We start from the raw sequence: 24,894 nt of genomic DNA on the forward strand, positions 1-24,894 counted from the left end.
CTGTCTTCACGCCCATGTGTCACAGTTTAAAGTGACAGAAGACTCTGGAAAGATAAGAAGTATTAATTTTACAATGTCCAGAATCTTTAGTGTTTGCATTTTCACATATTGGTGCTTTTTTATATATGAAAAATATGTTTCTTTAGCTTGGAAACACCATAGTTTCCTTATCACTGTACTATAATGGCCTTTGATTGGCTGCTTTTGTGTCTGGTTTTGCCTCTGCATCTGTCTCTGCTTTACATTGCTAGCAGGGTTGCTCAAGGCGCTGTCTGGCGTACTGTCGAATGTGGGCTTCTCCCATGAGAGAGAGAGAGAGAGTGTGTGTGTGTGTGTGTGTGTGTGTGCATGAAAAGTCTGGTGGATGGGGATTAGTACAGCCCCCACTGGGAGGGGCTAGTGTACTCTGGGCCAGATAAGAAAAAAGACGAGAGCATTGGCCTCAGGTGCAGAGCAGAGATCTCCTCATCACGGAGAGAGGAGATTAGAGAGGCAAAATCAATTACTGAGTTCAGCCTTTTTAACAGGCATTTCAAATAGGGAGAAAGGAAGGAGGAGAAGGGACTCTCTTTCTATCCTCGGAGAAAGGCTGTCTGCTTTGTGCAGCAGATAAAGGTTATATTAATTAAGTAACATATAGATTTTCTGCTCTGCTTTAGCGATGGTGTTTCTCTTTCTCAAATCATTTTTACAATATGTGACAGATAATCACTTTGCAAGCCATGATTCTGTTTTATAGAAATGTATATATTCTGCTCTTGCAGGCATCCTCTGGTTTCCATACGTTTCCACACGACACTCCACATTTCGTGTGGAAATCTATTAGAAGAGTCATAAAACATGCCTGAGTCGTATGCATCACAAAGAACTGTCTGCATGCCTTATTGTCAAATTGCGATTATTGCTGTAAGGTCCAATATATGGCGCAACAACCAATTATTTAATTATTTGATGTGAATTTATGTTTTTACTTAACTAATCAATTTGGTCTATGAAATGTCACAAAATAGGGAAAATACCCACGAACCTCAATCTGCAGAAAACCAGTAAATATTCACACTTCAGCTGTTGGGACCATGAATTTTTTTATTTTTGATGGATCAACTAATTGTTTCAGCTCTACTGCAGACCCCTCTAATCAGTCCACATGTAAGCTAACCATGCAATGATAAAATAACATGATGAAAAGTAATGGAGTGGTGATGTTTACAGTGTTCAGTGATACAAATCAAACAAGGTTCAATCTGCCAGCAGACTTTCACACCATTTAGAAATCAATGAAAACCAATGGCTGCCTGGTACAGCAGAAATAAACCAACCTAAAAAGGCAGAACGCATTTGAAAATGGTCAACAAAATGTAAACTATGCATGATTTGGAATAAATTTCAAACCTGCAGACACGCTGGTGTGCTTCTTTAATATTTAGCACTGATAGAAAGCACAGCTGACAGTAGGCTGTGAGTGAGCAGCAGTCTGCTTCAGGGCAGCTGTTTTCAGGCCTGCAGCTCTGCCTCTCATTCCTGGCAGAGACAGAAGGAGAAGCTGACAACTGCACAGCCTTGATCTCATTTTTTCTTCTCCCGCCGGCCAAAACGAGAGCAGGCCGACTTAAGTCTGCATCCAGTTTTTCTTACTTTCAGCAATGTGTTGTCATAAATTGCGGTCACATTATTTCAGGGTTCACCAAGTTGTTTCCTTGCTTTGAAGATAGTGCTCAAGTTTATTCAACCAAAGAAGCCACACAGACCTGCCTGAAAGCACTTGGACTATGCATATTGTGTTGTTCACACATGGATGGGATCAATGTTTTGTTGCACGCAATGTGAGTTTCGCCAAATGAATAACCCCATCAGTTCTGAATAGCCCTGTCATCCCGGCATGTGTTTTCACGTTCCTGGAAGCAGACGTGTTTGTAGTCCAACCCCAGCAGGGGAGTGGGCGGTGTGATGTTTGCATCAGATACTGGATTCAAGCATACCTGTCAATTACACAACATCACAATCACAACCCCCCGTCTTTCACCTCCACCTCAACAACTCAGAGCGGAAGGAATTCGCTGGTTGATTGCGAGTGCTGGCAGAGCGTGTTGCAGCAGGTGTGGACCGGGGTTGTTGTTGGAGTGAATTAATTTGTAGCTGCTCTCTTTGTGTGATGGTGACGGCCTGCCGCCTCGTCCCTCCGAGGCAATCCCCCGGTCACATGAAAGGCAGAGCTGATTCACCCCTCATGCATCCCTGTCCTCCTATAATCACATGCATGCTGGGGCTGTGAAATCATGGTGCAGCAGCTTAATTTGCAATCATTTTAGTCAATCTCCTTCCCTTCTTTCCTCACAATTAATAACAAATGTACTGCTGTAATTTAGTAGTTTATGACTTGTGTTGAGAAAGGGAACAATGCTCTTGTGGTATTTGTGTGGTTTGATCATCTGAGAAGTTATAAAGTTGAGTTTTTAATCAGCATTTCAGCTCAAGTTTGAGAGATAAATGGACAAGCGAAGAAAACTACTTCTTAGTGCTTGAAATAAAGTTACAAACCAGCATTTTCAAGCTATAAGCACACCAGGAAACCTCAACGTTAATTATCTAGTCACTGCTTTTGCACAAATATTATAAAAATAAAATTTATATTAAAATAAAATACAGCGTATCTGGGACTGTTTCATCAGCAAAAGAAAGCTTGTCTCTTCCAAACAATTATCAATCCAGATCTGTCAGTGTCCAAAAGTAATAGCTCTCCTGGGATGTTACAGGAGGAGGTGGTGTCTGGTATCTGTGACCCAAATTAGACTTTTTCCCAGGAAAGTTTTTTTACACTCTTAAGTGTTAAGGTGAAATCTTGGCTTCGTCATGGATGTCACCTGCTGAGTGAAAACATACATTTCTCATGTGATGGGTATTTTTTCAGTTAGCTAGCAGTGGCTCTGTTCTGAAAAACAGGATTATGTGGAGGGGATTTCTTAATTATGAATTATTTTTTTCGAATTATTAATCACTCCTATTATGGGGAAGAATATGCTGTATTACTGTGTTTATATGTCCAATCAAATTGTGAGATCACCCCCATATCTTATATTAGCTCTACTTTTGATTGTGTGAAAAAATGTTTGTAACTGAATATTGAGTTTAAAGCGGCCTCTGATGCCATTATCTGTGCATCCACAGCAACCCTGTGGCAATCTGATTAGCTCTTGGGATACAGACAAGTAACACTGCAGAGAGAAGTGATAATGCAGAACATCTGCCCGTGATCTGTGGTATGCTGGGAATCTGTAGGGGAGTCGAAAAGCTGCAGAGATATTGAGTCAGACTGCGGTATTGCTGGAATGTTTTGTAATGATGTTTGCCTTTAGTATTGTACTTGTCTGTTTTCCACAGCTGGATACGATTCATGTTACATAAGTGCTGCGTGCAACAGCATAAAAAAACACTGCAACAGATTTTCATGCTTCTGCACATGCTATCGTCAGATATAAATGCAGCATGATGTGAATGGAATCAGTGCTGCGGGAGCAGATAAAATGTGGTCATTTTTCATACTGGAGGTGTAGTTCATCCCTGTCAGTCTCTGCTGTCTGAACAGACTCGCTCTTGCTCTGTGCAGCTGTAACATGCTGCATCGCTGGCAGGCAAACCTGCGACCATACAGCCACATGTTTTCATCAACACAGCTGGCTCCAAGCCCCCCTCACTTTAATCTCGCCATGCCATGTGGAGACCACAGGCACTTCAGAATGTCTGCCCTTGCATCTTGACAGCCGTGTTGATACCGCTGATAAGGGAAGGGAGGAGAATGTGTTTCTCCTCAGACACTGTGAAACATGCTATGGCTGGATGTACAGTAACTGGTCTGAGTCAGAAATAAAAGTTTCAGGTGTCTTAATGCTCAAGAATTGATCATTTTTGCACCTCTGTGCCCCATAAATGTGATTTGCACCTTTATCAATGAGATATTGAATCTCTCACCTATATACAACACTATTGCATATCCCATAATGCACATCAATAGCATCGTTTTGTTAGAACCTCCCTGGCTGTTAAATTTCAGCTGAGGTTCAAATAATTTATTCATATATGAATTCTTTGGAGGACGTATTACTGAAGCGTAATGACTTCAATAGATTCAAAGTGAATATAACCTGATTGAGAGTAAAAGATTTCATCCATGACATCCATGTACACTGACAAAAGAAATTTGTGTGAAGTTCATATTCAGTAAACGGAAGTGAATCTATGCTGTAGTGAATATTTTGATGAGTATTTTTACAGTGAATCAGACAGCTGAGTGCTGAGAGCTCAAGGCTCATTCTTGAGAGCTGCGCAAGCCGGAGTCAGTATGTCAAGTCTAAAACAAGAACAGAAAATAGAATAGAATAGAAAATAGAAACAAATGTGTTTAATATGTTCTAGTCTTACCTTTAAAAGTGTATATTTCTAGTTAGGTTTGACATTAATAATTCATTGAAGATGTATTTTCTACCCTGAGGTGCTACAATTCTTTAGTGAATGGGTCGTGAACTCTGTCAGTTTCAGTCTTACACTCTTCTGTCTGAAGTCGCCGGTGAACAGACTGGGAAATGATCCTTCTTATCGTTCTGTAAATCAGTCAAAAACAACAGTAATATCCTCTTACACTCACATTCGCTTCTTTCTGCAGGGGTTGGCACTGAGCTCCTCCGCCTGCCGAGGATCTGCATCCGGGTCTTGGCATGCCTGTCATCCCTGGCTCTAGTTTGCTTTGGCAGCCGGTCCACGTCCCCCCAGTGCTGTCTTGACATAGTTGTCATAGCGGTGATCTGCAGCAGGAAACCTCGCCTTGTTTCCTTTTAATTCAACAAATACACTTTATATTTGATGTAAATCTCAAAATTACAAACTTGCTTCAAATAGTTTTTCAATCTGGACAACATACAACACCCTCAATCCAGATAACCGGATCCCCCTTACATCCTGATCCTCAGAAAACTAGCATGCTAACATCCTAGAAGGTGAACATGATTGTCATTGTGAGCATGTTAGCATGCTGACATTAGCATTCATCTCAAAGCACCGCTGTGCCTACTGCCCAAGTGCTGCCTCACAGAGCCTCCTGCCTGGCTATAGACTCTCAGTCTCCTTAACAGCCAAGTAGTCCCGAACAAATCTTTAAAAGTCATAGCAAATGAATTTTAATATAAATTTATATTTAGGGGCAGGTGTTTGGCCAGTGTGAAGTCACCACTTTAAATACACAAAGACTTTGCTCTCTTTTCTTTCTTCCCTCCTGCTCCAGGTGCTGATTCTGCCCTCCCTCAGAGTCAGTGTTTTTCTTGCAGCGCCACAAACAAGGCTATTTTTTCTTGTTATTTCCACTGGAGCCACGGAGGGCAGACAGGGCCTCCCAGGTTCGCTTGTGAGAACGTCCAGCTGTGTTTGAGCCCAGCTGTTCTCACTCCCGCTGGCCTTGGACTGTTCACCTCCACAGCTCAGACAGACCCGGCAGAGAAAAGGCGGCTATTAATCAGGTCTGTGTTTCCTAAATGTTTTATACTGAGCGTCGACACAATGAACAGATGCGTTTTCTTCCTGTGTTTCACTCGTTCTGTCTCCCTCCCGCTCTTTTTCTCTCATTCACATGCACCTGCACACATATGTTCCCTCTCTCAGGCTGAGTAAACAACACCACAGCACATCGTCTGTATCAACGTGTACGCAGCCCACACACACAAGCTGAAGGAGAGCTGTTTTCAGGATGATTCTGATTGAGTTTTGCCACTTTGCTTTCACGATCAGTTGGAAAAAGCACTCTTGTGTACTTCCTGCAACCTTTCCATGCAACTATTCAGACAGTGGAGGAAATGTAAATACAGATACCCAACAAGGACGGCAGGAATGTCACTCGCTGTGAACAAAAGATCAGGAAACATTAAAAGTTTGCACACATACCTTATCTCACCGCTCAAACAGTGGATTTGGTGCTGTTGCATGGCTTCTGTGTCCAGCATGGCTTGTTGAGTGTTCCCAAATATACAGCAGAATATATCTACTCTTGTCTTTCATGACTTGTATCTGAGTTTTGGTCAGCAAAATACTCTAATTTCTCCACACTGTTGAGTCCATAAGTCAGTATAGTTTAAAGAGAGACAAGGCCTCAATTCACAGCACAGGGGCTGAAGATGACTTGTAAAACACAAACAGGTGAAAACAGGAGGAACCTTTGAAACGTCGCTGAGGGAGAATCACAGCCACCTGCAAATTGCAAAGTATTTTATGAATGAAGGAAGTCAGTCAGCGCTCAGTTTTCTCCCCCTGGCCAGAGGTCAAACTGAGTCCAAGTGTTGATTTGTGGCCGTGGGTTCACCTCCTCACTCCTGCTGAGGAGGCTGAATGAGTGAGTAAATAAACAAATGAATGGTATAAAGTCAAGGAGAGCTCGCCGAGTGTGAACTCAGGCATTCTTTCTGCAACACTTCTGTCCTATCAGGGAGCCCAAGAGCAGTATAAACAACAAGTCCTCAGCCAGTGAGCAAGCAAACGCTCAGACATGCCCCTTTCATGTTTACTCTCAATGCTCATCTCTCACTTTCACCCACAATTCTTATATGTGGTTACTCCCTGCATGCATCATTTTTAACCCTTACTGAATCTCAACAGGGTTATTGTTTACTGAGGAATGCCGCGGCTCAATTTTTTTGCCCTGGGATTTCGCTTTTATTTATCACACATGTCAAAACGGGATTCACTTGTAGCGTCTGCTCCGCATTTCATTAATAATCAGCGCTGACTTAATAGAACGCATGTAATGATTACAAAGAAATTGAAGGATGAATGCAGGATTTGAGAATGAAGAAATGTATGCCTTTGGTTATTTTGAAGCCGAAGTCTGTTGAAGTAAATCTTTGCTCACTAATAAAATATGAATCAGCAGCATTATGAATAGTTAGAGTGCTTTGCCCATGCATACAATTAAGCACCCTGTCAGTTCATGATTTATAACGAGTCCTACACCACAAATTGGCTTATACAGACTCCCAACTGGCAGTTTCTCTGCATTCAGTGTCGAATAAAGACTTGAGGAAACTTGCTTTTGGTTTCAGCTCAGCATCAAATCCTCTCATGGAGATATCGTCTTAATCTAATGTACAATATGCTCCAGTAAGTCATGGTGCTTCACAGCTCTCCCCTTTGACTTGAAAGCATTCCTCAGCCCGGTGTTTTGAAGCCATAGGTCATGGCTGCGATACATCTTGCTCCTGCACAGCTCGAGAGCCAGTGAAGTTAGCCATTCCTCACAGCCTGTTTGTGAGGGCTAAAAACCCATTTCACCTTGTTCTTTTACAGTGCCAACCTCCGCTGTTCCCTCCACCGCACACCCTCTCCCTCCCTCCCTATTTAAGCTACCCCCACCCCCCTTCCCTCCCTCTTTCCATCTCCCAACAAGTACACATTCTCCCTGCTCTAAGGCATATTCTGAATGGTTTAGTTGCTGCTAACTGAACGCTCCTGCAGCCCCCTAGGGAAGCACAAGGAGGAGGAGGGGGTGATAGTTGTGATGACAAGCTTGCCTTTTAGCAGAATAAGCCTATGGGGACACAAGTGTGGCTCTGCGAGGGGCTGTCCAAGCCCTCTCTGCTCCTACAGGAACAAGGCTCACTGCCACTGTTTTGCCATGATCTCAGTGACACTGTTTGGGCAACACAGGCAGCTTTTCTCCACGCAGCAGGTGAGTCTCCTGTTTTCTGTTTCGCTGTGAATGTGCAGACGCCCGTCAACTCTGATGACGGGCGTCTGCTTATGATGAAGAAGCAAATGACAACTCCTTGGCTGAGCTGAGAAACTTATACTATAGGCTGAGGTTGTTTCTACGTGAGAGGACTTGTTCGGGACCTTTCTGTTGAAGATTCTCCAATGCGGGATGCTTTTTTTCTCACGCTTCTAAATAAGTTGTGGTCTTCCTTTGCCAGTCAACACTCCCAGTTCATTTCACTCTGTGACTTCTTCCCTCTATTTAAGTCTGCTCTGCATTCATTTGAGAATAATGAGACCCACTTGCGTTGTGTTTTTTAAAAGAGGGGTTTCTTTGAAGGAACCCTAATCTCCTGTACACTCACTTCACATTCACCATGTAGGGGCAGGTTTTTCAGGAGGCACCATGCAGCACTTGATTGACTTAATATTTATTGTTGCTGTATGGAATCATAGGCTTTTTCTATTTTCCACCATTGTGCCAGATTCATAAAAAGTCATCAGAGTTGGATTTCGTCCTTGTCTGAGGTTGCTTTATCTGCTTGTGTCCTAACAACAAAAGAGCGAGTACGCATATTTCTGTGTGTGTGTGGGTGTGTGTCAAGTGTCTCAAGGCCACAGTAAAGGCACTGGCAGCTGCAGCTTTCTCACAGAAACACCAGAGACCCATGTGCACAATATTTCCATACGCTAACTTTGAAAATCCACTGAACTAACTGATTGTTTTGTAGGGCACTTAATAAAATCAAATGATTTACTGCTAAAACATGAAGGAAAACACCAGGTCTTGTGCAGGTTATGTTTCTTTGGAAGCTTCCTGGAAATTTAAATTGAAGTGTCCTCTGAGGAAAGTCTATAATAAAGCAATTGTTTGTTTTTCTGTGTGTACTTCAGATGTCTCAGACCCGTCAAAGGTGTGTTTTAAAGAAGAGCTTAATGACGGGGTGAGCGGGACGTTAACCACGGTCGACCAGGGGCATCTTCTGCCCTGATGAATGGTGTAGTGTGTAGTAAATCACCGACTGGGGAAGAGCAGTCGGATTCCTCTGTGCAGTGATGTCACTACGATCGTGTGTGAAACAGATCCAGACTTGAACAGCCCAGCCTGAGCCAGATGTTGAATTTTGCAGCAAGCTTCTTGCTGGATGGCACGTAGTCGGAGTTGTTCAGAGCTGGATTTAAAAGCTTCGCATTAAACTCTGGTTGTATACTGAGACTTTGATCATCACAGAACAGAGGGACACTCAAAGAAGTCTGTAGAGTCCAGCTTGTTGTACCTGCTTTTGGAAATATCCCTCTGAGCTTGTCAGATGTGTTACGCGCCATTCATGTGTTTTCATTTCTGTTTTTTTCAGGTTGTCTGCTCTGTGACTGAGCATCTTGGATTAAAATGGCCATCCGATACATCAAGCACAAGTACCTGTGGATTTATGTTCTGAATTATGAGAAACTGTAGAATTAAAGAATAATGGAGATGGAAGAACATCAAGCTGGGACAGCTTCAGGATTACAAAAATTAGCCTTTTCAACACAGGAGTTGACTTCAGAATGCGCCGCTTTCTCGGCTGACAGCTCAGCAGATCACGGAGGGGATGGTTGTCTCCCTGAAGCCCAAAGCTCGCTGTCAGAGCCAGATGAGGGCATGCACAAGCTGAAGAAGAGTTTTGTTTTTGTCAGTCAAAACAACACTGAATTCTTGGAAGCTGTGTGCGTACAGGAGCCTGAACAAGTGTCAGTCATTCCTGGTGAAGCGCACCTGGACTCAAACCAGCTGGCCACAGCTCAGCTTCGTGAAGCAGGTATTGTCTCAACATTGCCTATGTCAAATGACAACTGCTCTGATAGCATTTCACTTCCTGTTCCTGTCGCAGAAGGCCATTCAGACCAGGTGGTCATGAATCATGCAGGTCAGACAGTGGACTCTAACTCGGGCTGTGGAAAACCAGACTTTGAAAGCTTAGAGCCAATCTCAAATGGCCATGTCTTTAGGCCTCCAGAGTACCTGTATCCCACCCTCATTCTGGACTCCAGTCCTACCCCCGCTGTCCCCACAGCTGGTCCTGATTCCTGCTGGAGAGTTCTGGATCTCCCACGCATCGTGAAGCACAAACCAAGCTCCATCACCTTCTCACACGACGCCTGTCCCCTCACAGCCCACGGCCATGCATTTATCAATGAGAGCTCTGACGATGGCAAGTCTTCACAGGGGGACGAGAAGGAGGATGACGATCACGACGATGGTGATGATGATGATGATGATGACGACGACGATGTTTTCCCAGAGCTGCCTCAGAGCAGAGAGCTCCTTGTCAATCACAGACAAAGGAGCAAAGACAAGCAGAAGAGGAGAAGTGCTGTGAGTGCCCGAGAAGAAATCGATCACGTGGCCAGGAACTGTGGTTATGAAGCGGAGGGGGAAAGCAGCAGTAAGGAGGTATGCTGCCATCCATTTAAAATCATGCTGAAGTATTCAGTGTTGCCCTTGCATTGTAGCATTAATCACATATAAACTAACATCAAGAAATTAGAAGAGATGTTTAGGTTTTATGATCAGAACAGAGCTTATTGATCAACAGAGGGAAGAAAAAATATAATAATTCATATAATACAATTCATATATGAATTCAACATAAATAAATTGTTTAGAGCAACAAATATGCACACACAAGCGCAGCAATTCATTGCATGTGAAAGTGATGTGATGTCTTGCATTTCATATGTGAAATATCTGTAAACCATGGAAAATCTCAGAAAGATAAATATGCAGCTTTTTCACATGTAAGAAGTACGCATGAGCTTTTAAGGGGAAATTAAAATCACGTATAATCACATATCTAGTAGTAGTTACCATTCAGTAAAAATACTCCCAAATTCAAACGTAAAATTAATCGAATCACTGAAAATCATGTGTACAGAAACCTAGAAAACTTAATATTTCTGAAACAAAATGGACTTGCAGCAGCATTATTTAGCTTCATTTTGGTCTTCCCATTCAGGGAAAAGATCACAGTGTCGGATCCCAGCAGCTGACATCATTACACTGTGAGATAATGCATAGTTGGTTTAAGTGTGTAGGAGTACGCTGACTTCACGTTTGTGAAACGCATGTTCAGAAGGAATGCAAACAGCTCCTGCTTTCTCTCCACTCCCTCAGCAGGCAGCAATGTTTTGACAGAGCCCATAGCAGGCTGCATTAGCACTGAACTTAGCCTTCCATCACTTAACAGCTCCCTTTATCTTTAACAAGTCAAGGCACACTGGAGCCTCTTTTTCACACAACCTCTTGCCTGACCTTGGTTGTAACCATCCTGTAACCCCTCGTCCCTGCTTTTTATGGCCCTATTAAAGCCCCATATGGACATTCATAAAGATATGACACAACTCTCCCTTTTCTAAACAGCCTGCAGATTGCAGCGCACACATAAACAGGTCAGAGTGCATGGCTGTGTGGAGATTCCCTTCACTCTCTGTTGGTCGGGTAGGATGCTGAGGCAACACCAGCTTTATGAGCAGAATGACTCACAGAAGTGTGGAAGGATGCCAGGTCGACGCTTCTCATGTTGCCACACCACAAGCTCTGCTCTCATAGAGTCTTCAGCTTCATACAACAGGCTGTTGGCATCGGAGTAAAAACTAGCTGCTTTTTAAATTCGGCCAATCAGTGCATGAAAGAACTGAAATAACCATCTGCTTAAAAAGGTTAAAAAAGACTCTTCTCTTAAAAAATGTATTCAAAGAAATGCTTCGAAAAAGCCAAAGGCTAAATCAGAGCAAAATGCCAAAATCAATACGTGAATGGGAGTCTTATTTGCATAAAATAACTCTTGAACTGCATCCAAATAACAAACCCACACTGTTCAAAAGTCAAACATTTATAAAAAGGCAAAATAATGACAGCATTCAGACCTGTATCAAAACCTTTAATGCATGCTTGCGTTTTCATAGTTAATGGAACAGCCATCAAAAGGCGAAACATGAATATGATCATTTTCTTAACTGATATTTCAGGGATCCAAAAGCATGCGATTATGATAAAACCTGACTGCAGAATGAGCTGGAGTCTGATTTAAACAGATGTTTTCGTGCAGTTGTTGTACATATGCATATCTGACTTAAAATTTTATGAAAAGTGGGGGTAAAGTTGCTGAAATAGCACATAGATGCAATTGTTAACATTAACCATATGAGGGCACTATATGCACAGTGTTTCCTTTCTGTGTCATCTTGTGGCTCCCCGCTGCTTGCATCATTTAGCTCAACTGTGACTAATAACCTCTAAAAATACACATTTCTTCACCAATCCTTCCTCCTCTACATGAGCTGGCTGTGTTCAGTTGGTGTTTTGGACTGCAGAATATTAAGAATGTAATTTATTCCTCCAAGTAGCCAGGTAGCAGTTGCCCTTTCGCATGACCGGCTGCTACATTTGGACACCTCCATGGTGATCTCTGGCACTCTCTGTGGGTGGCGCGGACTAGGCACCGAGCCCAGAGCTCGCACACTTAACTCCTCATTTCCATGTCAAAGCCGCTGTGTTGGGGTTCACAATGTGGCCAATTTGCGCTGATAAAGTTATAGTCAGCCCACATTTTGCCGTCCCCACAAGATAACATTAATGCATTTATCTAAAGGATTGACTCATACCAGCTCAGTTGCCATGGTGTGAGGACTTCACACAATTGCCGGGGCCGGATCGAGGGGAAAGGCACGAAGAGATGAATCAAGAGTAGTGTCTCACTTGAGCGTCAGGCCCTCTCTGGAATTTGACTCATTCTAAGTAGAAGTACCCACATTCCTACACAGCACCTTGTGGGGATGTCACTGAAAGGAGACAGTGTGAATGTGTTCCAGATTTGGCTCCAGCATGTGCCAGAATGGGGCATCTGTTTCTCGCATTTGTGTTTGTCTGACTCCGGGGGTTAATTAGGAGTCCAGCTCACAAGATCTTCTTCTTCTTTTTTTTCCTTTTCTCATTCAAAATACACTTCTTTTCCCCAAAAAATATCTGTAAAGTTTACTGAAGTTGACTTTTTTGCTCTGGCTCTTTGAAGAGGTAAAATTATCTCGTCACACACAAACCCACACCTACGACTGAAGTTGGTTTCTTGCTGGTGGACATTTCAGCAGGACTGGTCTCATCACAACAGCTTTATCTATAGATTCACTTCAGAGCAGTTTGGTCAGTTTGGTCTTATCTTTAGCTGGAGGACTGTACAGCCACTGAGGTGCAGAGGTGAGGATTTGTGTGAAAACAATTTCATTAGCATTCCATTGCAAGATGGAGTTTATGATGTCTGGATCCTGTTTGCACCAACATATGCAAAGTATAAACGTATGTAAAGGCCTTTTATTTGTTGAGCAGACACTGAAGATTGAGCTGTCTAAACACAATGAGCCCATGTCAAACCTTTTATATTCCCTGGTCAGTAGTTTTATTTTTTCCTCTCTGTGACCCCAGCCGACCGCTCCGGCCTTAGAGGTCATCAGGGGATTGGCCAGATTTAGGCCATTCCTTTGGGATTGAGTGGAAAAAGGCACTTTCTCCCACTGCTGGGTCAGTCAGCTGACACCAGGTGGTCAGCAGCGTGAATGGACCGTCCGGTGTCTGGTCCCTTAATTCCTCACAATTTAGGTGGAATGCAACATAAGTTTGTCAGCAAGTTGTCGACAAGTTTGTCCTTAATTTGTAAAATAAGCCTGTGGGAAGGTGTACAAAGGCGTTTGACTGACCTCTGCCAAATTTTGAGGACGTCCAATTGTGATTTCTTGAACTGAGCTGTTATTTTGAACACTTACTGAAGGTGAGCAACCTATGAATTGCAAAGTGATTGCAAACACACAAAACAGGTCAAAAGAATGTCCTGCTTCCCACATCAGCAGCCACACAAGCATGTACCCTGTTTCTGCTCAGTGACTGAAGCTTAGAACTTGAATGGGAGACGTCTGGGGGAAAACTTAGTTGGTGTTGGTGGGCCAGTAGGGGGCAGTCTTCCCTCTGATCCTAATAAAAATCCAGTGCGCCAGTGTAGTGAGGAGTAAGATGTGCTGCAGGAGACTCTGTCCTTCAAATGAGACATAGTCGTTAAACATCCCACGGCACTTATCACAAAGAGTACCTGGTGTTCTGGTAAAATTCCCAACCTGGCTGTCTCCAGCTGCCACCTAATCATCCCTCTGTGTAATTGGCTCAGTGTTTCCTTCCCTCTCCACCTCAAGCTAATGTTTGGTGAGTAAAAATGGCTGCCATGTCATACATTGGTGGTGGTTGAGGTGAGTTCCCCCTTCGCTGAAGCACTTTGAGCACCGTGATAAGTATAAATGTAATCCATTACTGTGAAGTGATTGCAAACACTCGAAATAGCTTCTGTTTCCCACTTTCTCTTTCCTCTCTCAGTATATTTTTAGTCAAACCACAGTGAGTTAATGGAAATACCAAAACAAGTGTCCTACTTGTTTCCAAAATTCAAAAAGTTTGTCAAAGCGCCTCTGACAGGAACCACGCCCTGTCCAAGAAACTGTGGGGATTTCCCATCAGAACACTTATTGACGTGTCCCTTCAATGAAATGATTGTGCATCGAGACACTTAATGTTATAAATGGAAACATGACTTGATTTAGAAGTGACGGCAGCAATCAGGGCTCAGGAGCATTGAGGCACAGACTGTTATGTCATCCATAGGAGACGATTTGAAGCCTGCAGTTGGGCTTGCACGCTATTATCTCTGTTAGTTGTTTTCTATCCAAAAAAAAAAAAAAAAAAAATGCATCCAAATTTGAGCGATGTGAAGATCTGAAGAAGGCTGGATGGAGTTCAGTGTTTTGATCAAACAGCCGCCGCTATGACTCACTTGTTGTTCGGGATTTTCTGACTCATTTTCATACAATCTTGGAGTGCTCTGCAGTTCTATCGTGTCACACTTCCCAGCCTTTTATGAACATTTTGATCTTTTACTCCACTGGAAGGTCAAAGTTGATTGATAGGATTCAGGAAGAGGGTCAGAAATATTCTAGATTTTGACTTCTGATGCAAATTTCAGCTTCGTGCAAAGATAATGGTTGTATGGACTACTTGATAACTATAGTCTATAGTGTATAACAGATAATGAATGGCAATATAATAAGACACAGAGTTTTTATAATTGTTGACAAATGCTGCATATATATAAAGACTTTAAAAAGTCTTTATATCTGCATGCAGCTACAGTTCAAATGTGTTCTAAGCCATTTATTAAATGTGTCAGCTTATAAATGCTTGTTGGATGAACTGAGGATGAATCTTTCTTGATCCAAAAAGTTAAACTTCTCTCGGCCAGATTTCTCCATTGGCCCTGGTTGCTAAACAATCTTAACATACTTTCTGCATCAAGCACAACCCAGGAGGAGCTTCCTGAGAAGAACATGATGTTACCATGAACGATCCACCAGAGAAATCCTCCAGAAGGTCCACTCTGTGGTTCTGGGATTTCATACTGGGATTCTTGAAAAGGGTCCAAAGCGATGCTGTCAAAGAGCATGTAGTGTATGTGACCCTCTCCAGGACCAGGACCAGGCCAGAAACACACATGGATATCTCTCCTCTCTGTCAGCCCGACATACTGCTCAGATTGCAGAACAACAATGTTAATTTATGCTTTGGTGCCTGAGTTATATCCTGCTGATTTATGAGGCCAGACCTCCAGATCCTCAGACACAGCTCCTGTCTGCGTGAGGATGGTCTATTTATATTCCCGGTGTGTCTGGGGAGTAGTGAAAGCCATTTCAGGGAATTCCATCATGCTCTGTATGGCACACATGTCTGGAGCCCTCCTCCTTTGCTCTTTCACCCTGAGACACGGCCGAGGAGATCACATTTCCATGTGTGGCAGCAGTGTAGTCCACTGATGTAGCGTCTGCGATTTACAAGATACTTTTTTGGGTTTGCCTGTAACTCTTTTCTGAGTTTAGGGCAGTGTGGTAAATTGACAGATGCTCTCACCTTACCCGAAAAAGCTCTCATGTGTTAAATAAGTCTGGCAAGGATGACAGGCAATTACTTGACTAACTAATGAACCTGATTTTACTCCTGATTTCAATTACTTTTACTGCGGGTTTGAAAGTCAGATTATTTTTGATTCTGATGAAGTTTAGCTGGAGCGTATAATTAAGATACCAGGCAGTTCTGATGAAGTGTCACCAGCTCAGCTTGACATTAACCTCAAATTAATGCCTGAAAACTGCTGGATGTAGTACAGTAAATGTGTGCAGCATGCATGAAAATATACTGTATGTGTGCATCATATATAGTTGATGTGATTGAAGAAGGTTTTCTTTTATCATTACTAGGAATTGTTGCAGCTTGCAACTTTCCGTCATGGCAAAAACACAGACATTTTGGAAAGAATCTGAAACCAGCACAGAAATTGTATGAAGAACTGTGCTCAAATCTTGCCCAGGAGATTCAGATAAAACAAAGTGTATGAACATACTGACATTGGCTTAGTCTTTAATTTGATGCTCTAATACCACGACTATCTCGTGCTACTTAAAACAGTGCTTCCCTGATTCCCCACAGGAATCCCTGCAGGTCAAGTCTCCCTGGTCAGTGTCCATGAGCCAGCTGATGAGGAAACTGGACCAGCTTAATCAAGACATAGAGGAGGCCCTGAGTGCGAGCTCCTCCCCCTCCAACACACCCAGCACCACCCGCAAGAAACAGGTTTGTGAGTTTGACAACAGTTTTGTCCCACATACTTTGATACAAACACAGATTTTACTGTGTGTCCTCCTTACAAAGCAGCAGTGAGGCGTTGGGCAGTGTCACGGCTGGTGCTATACACATTCCTGTGAAGCGTATGCTGCATACTTGGTCATGCTTACAAAGTCCGCTAAATCAATTTCCTTTGCTCTGTGGAGAGAAAATCCCAGTGGATTAGTCAGACCTGTGAGCAACAGGTGCTCATCAGAATTTTATGCCCTTCTCAGTTTTTTTCGGTTTAGATTTAAACAAGCTCTCTCAAATCAAGCAGCGGAGATCTGCGGGCCCGGTCTGTGAGATATCCTGCAAGTCGTAACTGTGTGACAGTCACGACACTGCGCGCTTTGTCAGGCCATCTTATAACGTCCATCTGACTTGCATATCTGTAGCCCTCAGATGTGATACTGGAGCGTACAGTGCTTTAGTGGGGTCAGAATGGTGTGGCAGGAACAGGCAGCTATTGTGCTTTTGAGGTTGCGACTGGGACCATGCAACTCTGTTCCTAAAAAGGGCTCCTCTCATGGTGGCATGTTTCATGAAATATCCCACTAGAGTTAGCATTCAGGAACAAAAGTGCTCTTTCGGGGTCCATATGTATGTACTGCACAGAGGAGCTATTGTATTGAAGGGAGTTTGTATGATTTGGTCCATTAGGAATGGTTGAGAGAGGCTCACATGCCTCCCAGGCATCTGCATAGCCATTCCAGGCATTCACTATTACTTGCTTTAACTAATGACAGGCGACTGGGCAGGACAAGACATCTTTACTGGGATATTTGACAAGGTCATAATCTCTGTCCTCTCAAAAGAAGATCCACACATACAAGCTCCTTTGTGTACCTCTGTCAAGCTGAATTGAGAGTGGAGATTTCACTTCCCCGGCAGTTGACCTCAGCCTCTTGTTTTCTTTTCCCCTGGCCACCGCTGAGACCATCCTGTCCTAGCCTGTTCGGCCAGACAGAGACGGACCCACAGTCTTGATTGTTGTTGTGATGTTGTTGCAGTGGGGCTCTCTTTCGAAGTCCACGTTAAACCAGCCGAACGACCAGGATCTCCAAAGACCGGACGGAGGGGAATGTCTGAGCCATGACAGGTCTTCTTCGCCTCGCAGTGCCTCAAGAGCAGTGACCAAGAAGACGGTAAGTGTCTCTGAGGACAGCTTCCTGCAGGCGTCCCTCGGTTAGTCAGTAAGAAATCATACAGGTGTGTGCATGAAAACCTGCTACATAAAGTAGTGTTGTGCTGTACCACTCCGCATCTTTAAGGCTATGATGGCTTTGAGTCTCCACAACTGGTTGCACATGTTTTGGTTTTTTCAGCTCAAATCTGGCTTCAGAATTTCTGGGTAACTGCCATGAGCTGTTTACCTCCTGCACTGCAACAAGTATTTCTCCCTGATAATTTAAAGTGCTTGTCCGTCTGGATTATTTTATCTAAAATGAATCAAATGAAATTCAGTTAATCTTTGTTGTTGAATTTAGCTGTAGGCCCGGTTTTAGCAATACAGGTTTACACTCCTGGAAAGATGTTCTAGTTTTATTCATAGGATGTTCAGGGTTTTTTTCATGATAATAAACTGAGGGTAAAAAACAAAATGATTGGAAGGAAAGCAATTATTTATCCTCTTGCAAAATATTTTTTATAAGCTTTCTTATCAGTTTCCTTCATGAATAAAATCACACTCTGCAAAACCTACATTTCACAATCACATATTTGAACTCTATGTCATTATCCCTTTGTTGACAGAAGCAAAAAAAAAAAAAAGTGGACTTTTTTTAAGATGAATCCATCACCAGTCAGCTGAAATTCTGGCATTCCCTCCTGTGCAGCTGCTCTTCCCTCTACATCTGTAAATATTTGAGGTTTGCGCTGAGAATAAGGTCAGCTTAGGCATTCTTAAACAAGCAGGACTCACTTCTGCCGGACAAAGTATATAAATGTCACTATTCAATGGCCCTAAGAGGAACAGACAACTGAGAGATTTGCAGACTGCAGGGCGGGTTTAAATTCAAAGCCTTTCAGCTTGTGCTTTGTGCTTTCTTAATGGCTCTGCAGCAGCATGATGGCAAACGACGTGATCATAAGAGCAAACTGCAGCCATCCGCTCAGATCCTCGAACACTTTCCACTTTCGTTTAATGATATCAGATGTCATATGGCACCATGTCACCTTGCGATATTTGAGTTATCAGGACAATTTGTGGACTGTTTTGTTGGCGGTCACTGGGTACTTGAAATGAAATGAAGTTTAGTTCTCAGACGTGCTGCCACCTGCCTTTTTTCGTGGAACCCAAACCTACCTCTTGAAAATGACAGCAGCATGGGTAAAGCTCGGCTGCCGACGACAGCCGGGAATGTTCACATACAGTAAAGCACAAGAGTGTTTTGGCTGCAGTGAAACCTTGACTATATCTTCAGTGGAGACATGTTTTAGGATGTTTGATGAATATGTGAATGACACATTTTTCCCCATCATTTTTCAAATGATAAAAAAGGACTTTCACATATTCTATACGGCTCTTGTGATGTCTGAAAACGACCATTTTCTGCCTCCTCTGAAGGCTGAAAATTAGGAGAGTGAAATGGCAGCTTAAGAAAATTTGAAGTTTAAAGGTTTGTTTGACATTTTGGGAAAATACGCATCTGGCTGATAATTACTGTCTGTGAGAAGATAGATACCACTTACATGTCTCTACTGTAAATATAAGGCTACAACCAGCAGTCAGTTAACTTAGGTTGCATAAAGACTGGAAACAGGGGAAAACAGCTCGCCTTGCTCTGTCTGAAGGTAACAAAACCCCTCTACCAGCAGCTCTAGCTCTCCAACAGCACAAAAATGTCAAACTATCCCTTCAGTTTGTCCACCGGGATAAGTGTGACTTTCCAAAGTTTCCAAAAACAAATGAGACAACATCCCAGCAGCATCGCACATGCAGAGAGATTTTCCCTCCTCGGTCCCCTCTGAGTCTTACATAAGAGCCCTGGAGTCAATATGAAACGTCTGACAGCAGGGAGCGAGAATGCAACACAGACCGAATCACAGTGTGTGTGTCTGTATAAACAGGCCGAACGTGTGAACCAGCACACCTTGCTCGAATAGGCAGTGACTGCTTCACTGAGAGATGTGTTTTTAGGAGCATCTGGTAAAGGTTTTTGGCACCTGTCTGACAACCTTTGACTCCCCCCAGCCTCTGTATGATCTCTGGAAACTGGAATGCGCCTCATATCTCCCTCAATCTTCTGCACATCATGCCGGCTGAGCTAATCTTAGCTGGAATGTGTTGGGTGTTGACTAAGATTTTGCAGCGAGAGATAGTATTTATAATTTTCTTTGCTTGTCTTTCATATCATTAATTGCACAATGACTATAAGAGATGATATGCACATTTTGTCAGCAGACTTCATAAAATACACTTCCAATAGCAAGGAATTTCCAAACTTTTAACTATTAACCCCCAAAAGCTACTGACTATTCTGTCATAAAAGCCTTTTTTGGACTCTTTTGTGCTCAACATCACTCCCAGACTGACCGACAAGCCTTTTAATACAGACTGACATGAGGCTCAGCTCTCTAAGTTCAGAGGTCATAAAGGATGATTTATGTCAATAATGTTTCTAAACACAAGAGTAAACAAGCCAGTATTTGTAGTTATGATCATTTTAGAAAAATAAATGCAAATTCTTTAGTGATGCAATTTAAAAGGTCCAAAAAAATCTACTGATTTGCATCTATAGTTGGACGCTAATGAAATATGATTGGTATTGATTTTTCATTTCCAGCTTTCAGATTCAGACTCAAACTCATGTTTGTCAATATTTAAGTTCATTTCAAAGCAGCAGAGGGTAAACTTTAATTGTCTGTCCGACTTTTCTCAACTCCCGTGGAAATAAAAAAAGCTCTTCAAAGTCTTGCAGAAGAAGATTTGACTGTATTTTCATTTAATGTAAGATTTGCTCTAATAAATGATTTATTAAGCGTATTTGTCATTTTCAAAACCAGTCTCACATTATTTATTTAAAAGGCCTTTTTATACTCTGTATTTACAGCTGACCATTTTAGTTGATTGATCAAATTGTTAACTGATGGGAAATTAATCCAAAACAATTATATTGAGTCATTTATCAAGCACAAATGCCCAATGTTCACAGCTTAGGGCCTCTCAAATGTGAGTCAGCTTTTTTTTGTAAATTAAACATCTTTGAGTTTTGAACTGTTTGTTGTACGAAGACAAATAATGTGAAAACACAACCCTGAAATATGTTACAGGCTAAAAAATTAACTAAACTAACTAATAGAAAATAAAAAAAGGGATTAATCAATAATGAAAATAGCTGCTGGTAGCAGCCCTAATTGTATTTCTGTCTTGACCTTGCTGTTCAGCACAGTCTGGTTGAGGCCAGCTGTAGGCTCTGCTCTGTTATTGGTGGATAGAGACGTATTTGGGTTGAAGATTCCTACTTTTAATTGGTGTTGACAGAGACGGGCAGAACAGAGGACACGCTGCTCTGTCATTCGGACTGACCGGTCCTGTAACTGCCCTGTTGACTCTCAGCCCGGGTGTCATTTGTGCTGGGACAGCAGCTATCATTCACCCAAACAGACCTGTCGCTCCATATAAACATCCTTGTTGGTGCAAGCAAAGGAAAGTTTTCCCTCTGACAACAGCTCTGAAAGGGACTCTGTGCTGCTCCTGCGTAGAGGATGTCACTTTTCCTGACCTGCTACGTTTGACATGTGTCCACCATCTGACTGCGACTGGACTGAACTGGGGCGGCGTGCGTTCAAAGTGGGTCAGCGCTCGAGATACGCCAGAATGAAATACTTTCTCTTGGCTGTTGAAAAAGAGAGAGAGTGATGCGTTCAAGGCTTTGAAGCCTTGTCAAATCGGCACATCTCCGCTGGGGCCCAGCATCTGGTTTTTTGGAGTGCTAATTTTCAGGCGTTTATTTCTGAAACTGGGTCTAAAGCTCATCCTTTGAGATTAGCTTCTCAGGTCCATCACATTTACAGAAGACAGTCCTATCTCCCCCTCTTCAAAAACACATATAGTATAGGACTTTGAGAGTGCAGAGATAATGATCCTCCGTGCTTCTGTCCATCAAACCCAGCCTTTGAACTGTGTTCAGATAAGTGATGGAATTCTTCCCGACTGTGCCAATTCTCACAGTCAATAATGAGCGATACATCAGAGGCTGCACCTCATAGCTTTCAGAGGCCCCACTCTCCTCTTCTGTGTGTAAACAGAGGTAAAAACACATGCATGTATGTATGGGTCATACTTTTATGACCTGCTTTTCTCTTTTCTTGTTTTCTTTGTGGTGTAAGAGCCAGAGAGTTCGGATTTTGTGCCCGTAGATAACCCTGGAGCCACATGGACACCCCTGGTGGTTCGAGGCAGAACCTTGCCAGCAATTTCTTGGCCGTGACTCTCTCTTTGCTTTAAATCTTCCTCTCCTTTTGAGTAAAATCAAAAAATGGACTGCCAGGTTGCCCGCTGTCCTCCAACCTCATTTGCACTATGGCCTAAAAGTGTCAAAGACCATGTAACGAAGACAGATAGCGCCCAAACAAAACCACCTGTCCTGGTTAATCCGGCCAGTTAGGTCTTTTTTGTTGTCACAGCAAAGTGGCAACCATATAGGTCGCTCATCCAGCCAAGTGCTCCCATACACTGCGAGCGTTTCTGCTGCCATGACAACATCAGGGGGCCGTGGCCTTCATGAAACATGCAGCACACGGCTGACTTTTTGTGTCGAGTCCAACTTAACATTAAAACCTTTGCGGATATGTTGAAAGAAGTTTGAATCAGCACATGCGGGCTGATTGCCAATTGACTGTCACGAGCGAGAATCAACAGTATGGCAAAGAGGCAGGCTGGGAGTTTTTGTCTCTGCCAGGGGAGAAATGTGGAAACAGGGCAAGCAAACAAGAGTGTAAATCAGACCAGTGGGGCACAGAGGGGAAATGGAGGAGAGAGTTTGGCAAGAGAGAGGAAGCAATCCTGACTGGTCCAGATCAGGAAGACACTTTGAGTCCTCATCATTTTATCATCTGTATGTGGATCTGTATCGCCCAGTGTTTTAAGGGATACTCCTATTCCAAGGTAACACATATCATCTCCTCTTTCCATTTCCTCTCAACAACACTTTTCCAGTACGAAGAATGCAACAGCGTTCATGGGAAACAGTACGTGGCTCAATAAAATTTCTCTTCATCTTTAGCTGAAACTTTAAAGCTCCTGGTGCTTCCTTTCTTTTTTTCATTTCCTGACTGGTCGACGCTGCACTGTCAACGCATAATTGGGGTACTCTCAATACTCTTTATTGACTTTGTCATTACGGCAGTGATTGCACTATAGAAGAATGCAGGGAGACATCCTCTGTCCCTGAATTCAGGGAACTGGGTGTGCGTCTCTTATGGTTTTGACAGCCAAACGATGTGAAATGCTCGTCTTAGCTTTCAGAGTGAAGCTAATTCAAGTAAAGTTAAAATCACGTCTTTTTTGGTCATTGCTCGCATCTCCTGTCCGTTGTCTCCACTGTCCACCACCTAGTGGCGAGTAGCATCCTTTCAAAACTGAAATCAGGACATGTAGACATGTACTGTGCTGCAGTTACTGATGTTTTACTGTTTCCTTTGTCTTGTAGATGTTCAATAAGAGGACCACTGCAGCAGGGGCAGGTAAGAAACGGTTCCTCTCTCTCAGAAGTCGACACTTTCACAAGCCAGGTTTGATCTCTGGCCCTAATCCTTTAACTTTGTATAGGTTTAACCTCTCACAAACATGCATTTCAGGTAGAGTGGACACTCTTTAATGTGTGTTTGTCTTTCTGTCCATCTTGAGCCTGTGATGGACTGATGACCTGTGCAGGGTGTTTTTCTGGGTGTGCATGCTGGGGTAGCATCCAGTGACCCCATAAAGGTTAGTCAGTTAAAGAAATTAGTAAATGTGATAACAGTAGTGACTAAATGGATGTAAAAAACATCAATAAATACTCATAAACATAGCAGAAACCACTTTATGACCTCAGAACTCTTTCCTACTGTACTGTAGTACTGATTTCAGGTTCATCTCCCTGTATATCACATCATTTCTGTTCACTGGACAGTTTAATTGGAAATCTAACAAGAAAAGGAACCTTTATGCTGAAATCCTGCATTTAAACACTTGTGAAATTTTCTTTCACTCATCCCGAGTCTAAGATTTCTTTGTGTTTGTGACAGAAGTCTGTGTCTGAATCAGATCACTCAGGGAATCTGTTCAGTCTCGCTCCACACTGGCTACTGTACTGCTGTTGAATCAGCGCTGCACTGCTGTCTGGCACATCAGGAAAATCTCCCCGCAAGCTGATCCTGCACTGTGTCCTGGCTCGCATGGTGGCATCGCTCAGGACTCAGACAATGTTAATCAGACTGACAGCCACAGGTGTCTGCAGGCTCCCACCCAGCCGCTGTCTCGAGAATGTCCAAGAGCAATGCCTCTTGCTTTAAAAGTCTTCTATATATTGGTCACTTGGCGGGATGCAGTTAAAATTAGGCAGCGTGCCAGATCATTGTTGCTGTTTTGCTGAGGGGAAATATTTGGCCCGGTGTGATGTGGCCCTTGGGGGGCAGCTGCGGGATTTGGGTAGATGCCATTTTAGGCTCAGGTTGCACTCTCACATGACCTCTGTTGTGCATGATGATACCGCACAAGTGGACATTATGGTCTGGAAAAATTCCATGTCACTTTTATGCAGCAGTTAACGAATGTGCGGTCTGCTGGTGCGTATGAGATATGCGCTGTGACCGATCGCTGGTCATTCTGAACTGGAGCTCTATGAAACCTGAGTGTGAGACCACCGTGAATAACATCAACAATTTTGTCAACACGGCTCTGAGGTTCTCTTCAAATGCATTTATCATTAGATTTTTCCAACATGTGATTTTCATGGCAAGCTGTGCCTTTCTCTTGTAGGTGGTTATCTTGGCTGAAATAAACCATCCCAGAGACAGTGTCCCTGTCAGCTCTGGTTAGTCACCAAGCAAATGAAATCACATGGTTTCAGTTGGAATCTAATGATTAAACAACTTGTAAAATGATAATGCTGTAAAAAGGACAAAGCTGGCAGAGAGTCAGACACATTAGGTGCGATATTCCCTGTTTGTATTTTACAGCTGGGTTGAGGAGACCTTTTTAATGACACGGATACGAGGTGGCCAGATGGCTCTCAGTGTGGACCAGAACAGCGCTGTCCACCTCATTAAAATGACATTGTGCAGGAGAGGAAAGCACATTCTTTGGGTCCAGATCCAAAATAGCAATGCAGCAATGAGAAAACGGCTGGTATTTGTGCTACAAATGTGCAGCGTCTTTTTATTGCTCTCAAATGCACATGGTCAACACGGTCAATATGTCTGCCACTTTCATCAATAGCTGCCTGTAAACAGAACAT

General features: G+C 43.0%; 1 protein-coding gene across 1 annotated transcript in view; it reads left to right on the forward strand.

The window, feature by feature from the left end:
* Positions 1 to 9,199: 9,199 nt before the first annotated feature.
* Positions 9,200 to 24,894, forward strand: part of stard13b (StAR-related lipid transfer (START) domain containing 13b) — a 56,842-nt gene continuing 41,147 nt past the window's right edge. Inside the window, exons 1-5 of the mRNA XM_041941460.1 lie at positions 9,200 to 9,723; positions 9,757 to 10,159; positions 16,277 to 16,420; positions 17,464 to 17,598; positions 23,107 to 23,140. Coding sequence (XP_041797394.1) covers positions 9,200 to 9,723; positions 9,757 to 10,159; positions 16,277 to 16,420; positions 17,464 to 17,598; positions 23,107 to 23,140 — 1,240 coding nt within the window. The remainder of the gene's footprint in view (positions 9,724 to 9,756; positions 10,160 to 16,276; positions 16,421 to 17,463; positions 17,599 to 23,106; positions 23,141 to 24,894) is intronic.

The sequence above is a fragment of the Chelmon rostratus genome, chromosome 7 (assembly GCF_017976325.1).
Source record: "Chelmon rostratus isolate fCheRos1 chromosome 7, fCheRos1.pri, whole genome shotgun sequence".
In the NCBI taxonomy this organism is placed as follows: Eukaryota; Metazoa; Chordata; class Actinopteri; order Chaetodontiformes; family Chaetodontidae; genus Chelmon; species Chelmon rostratus.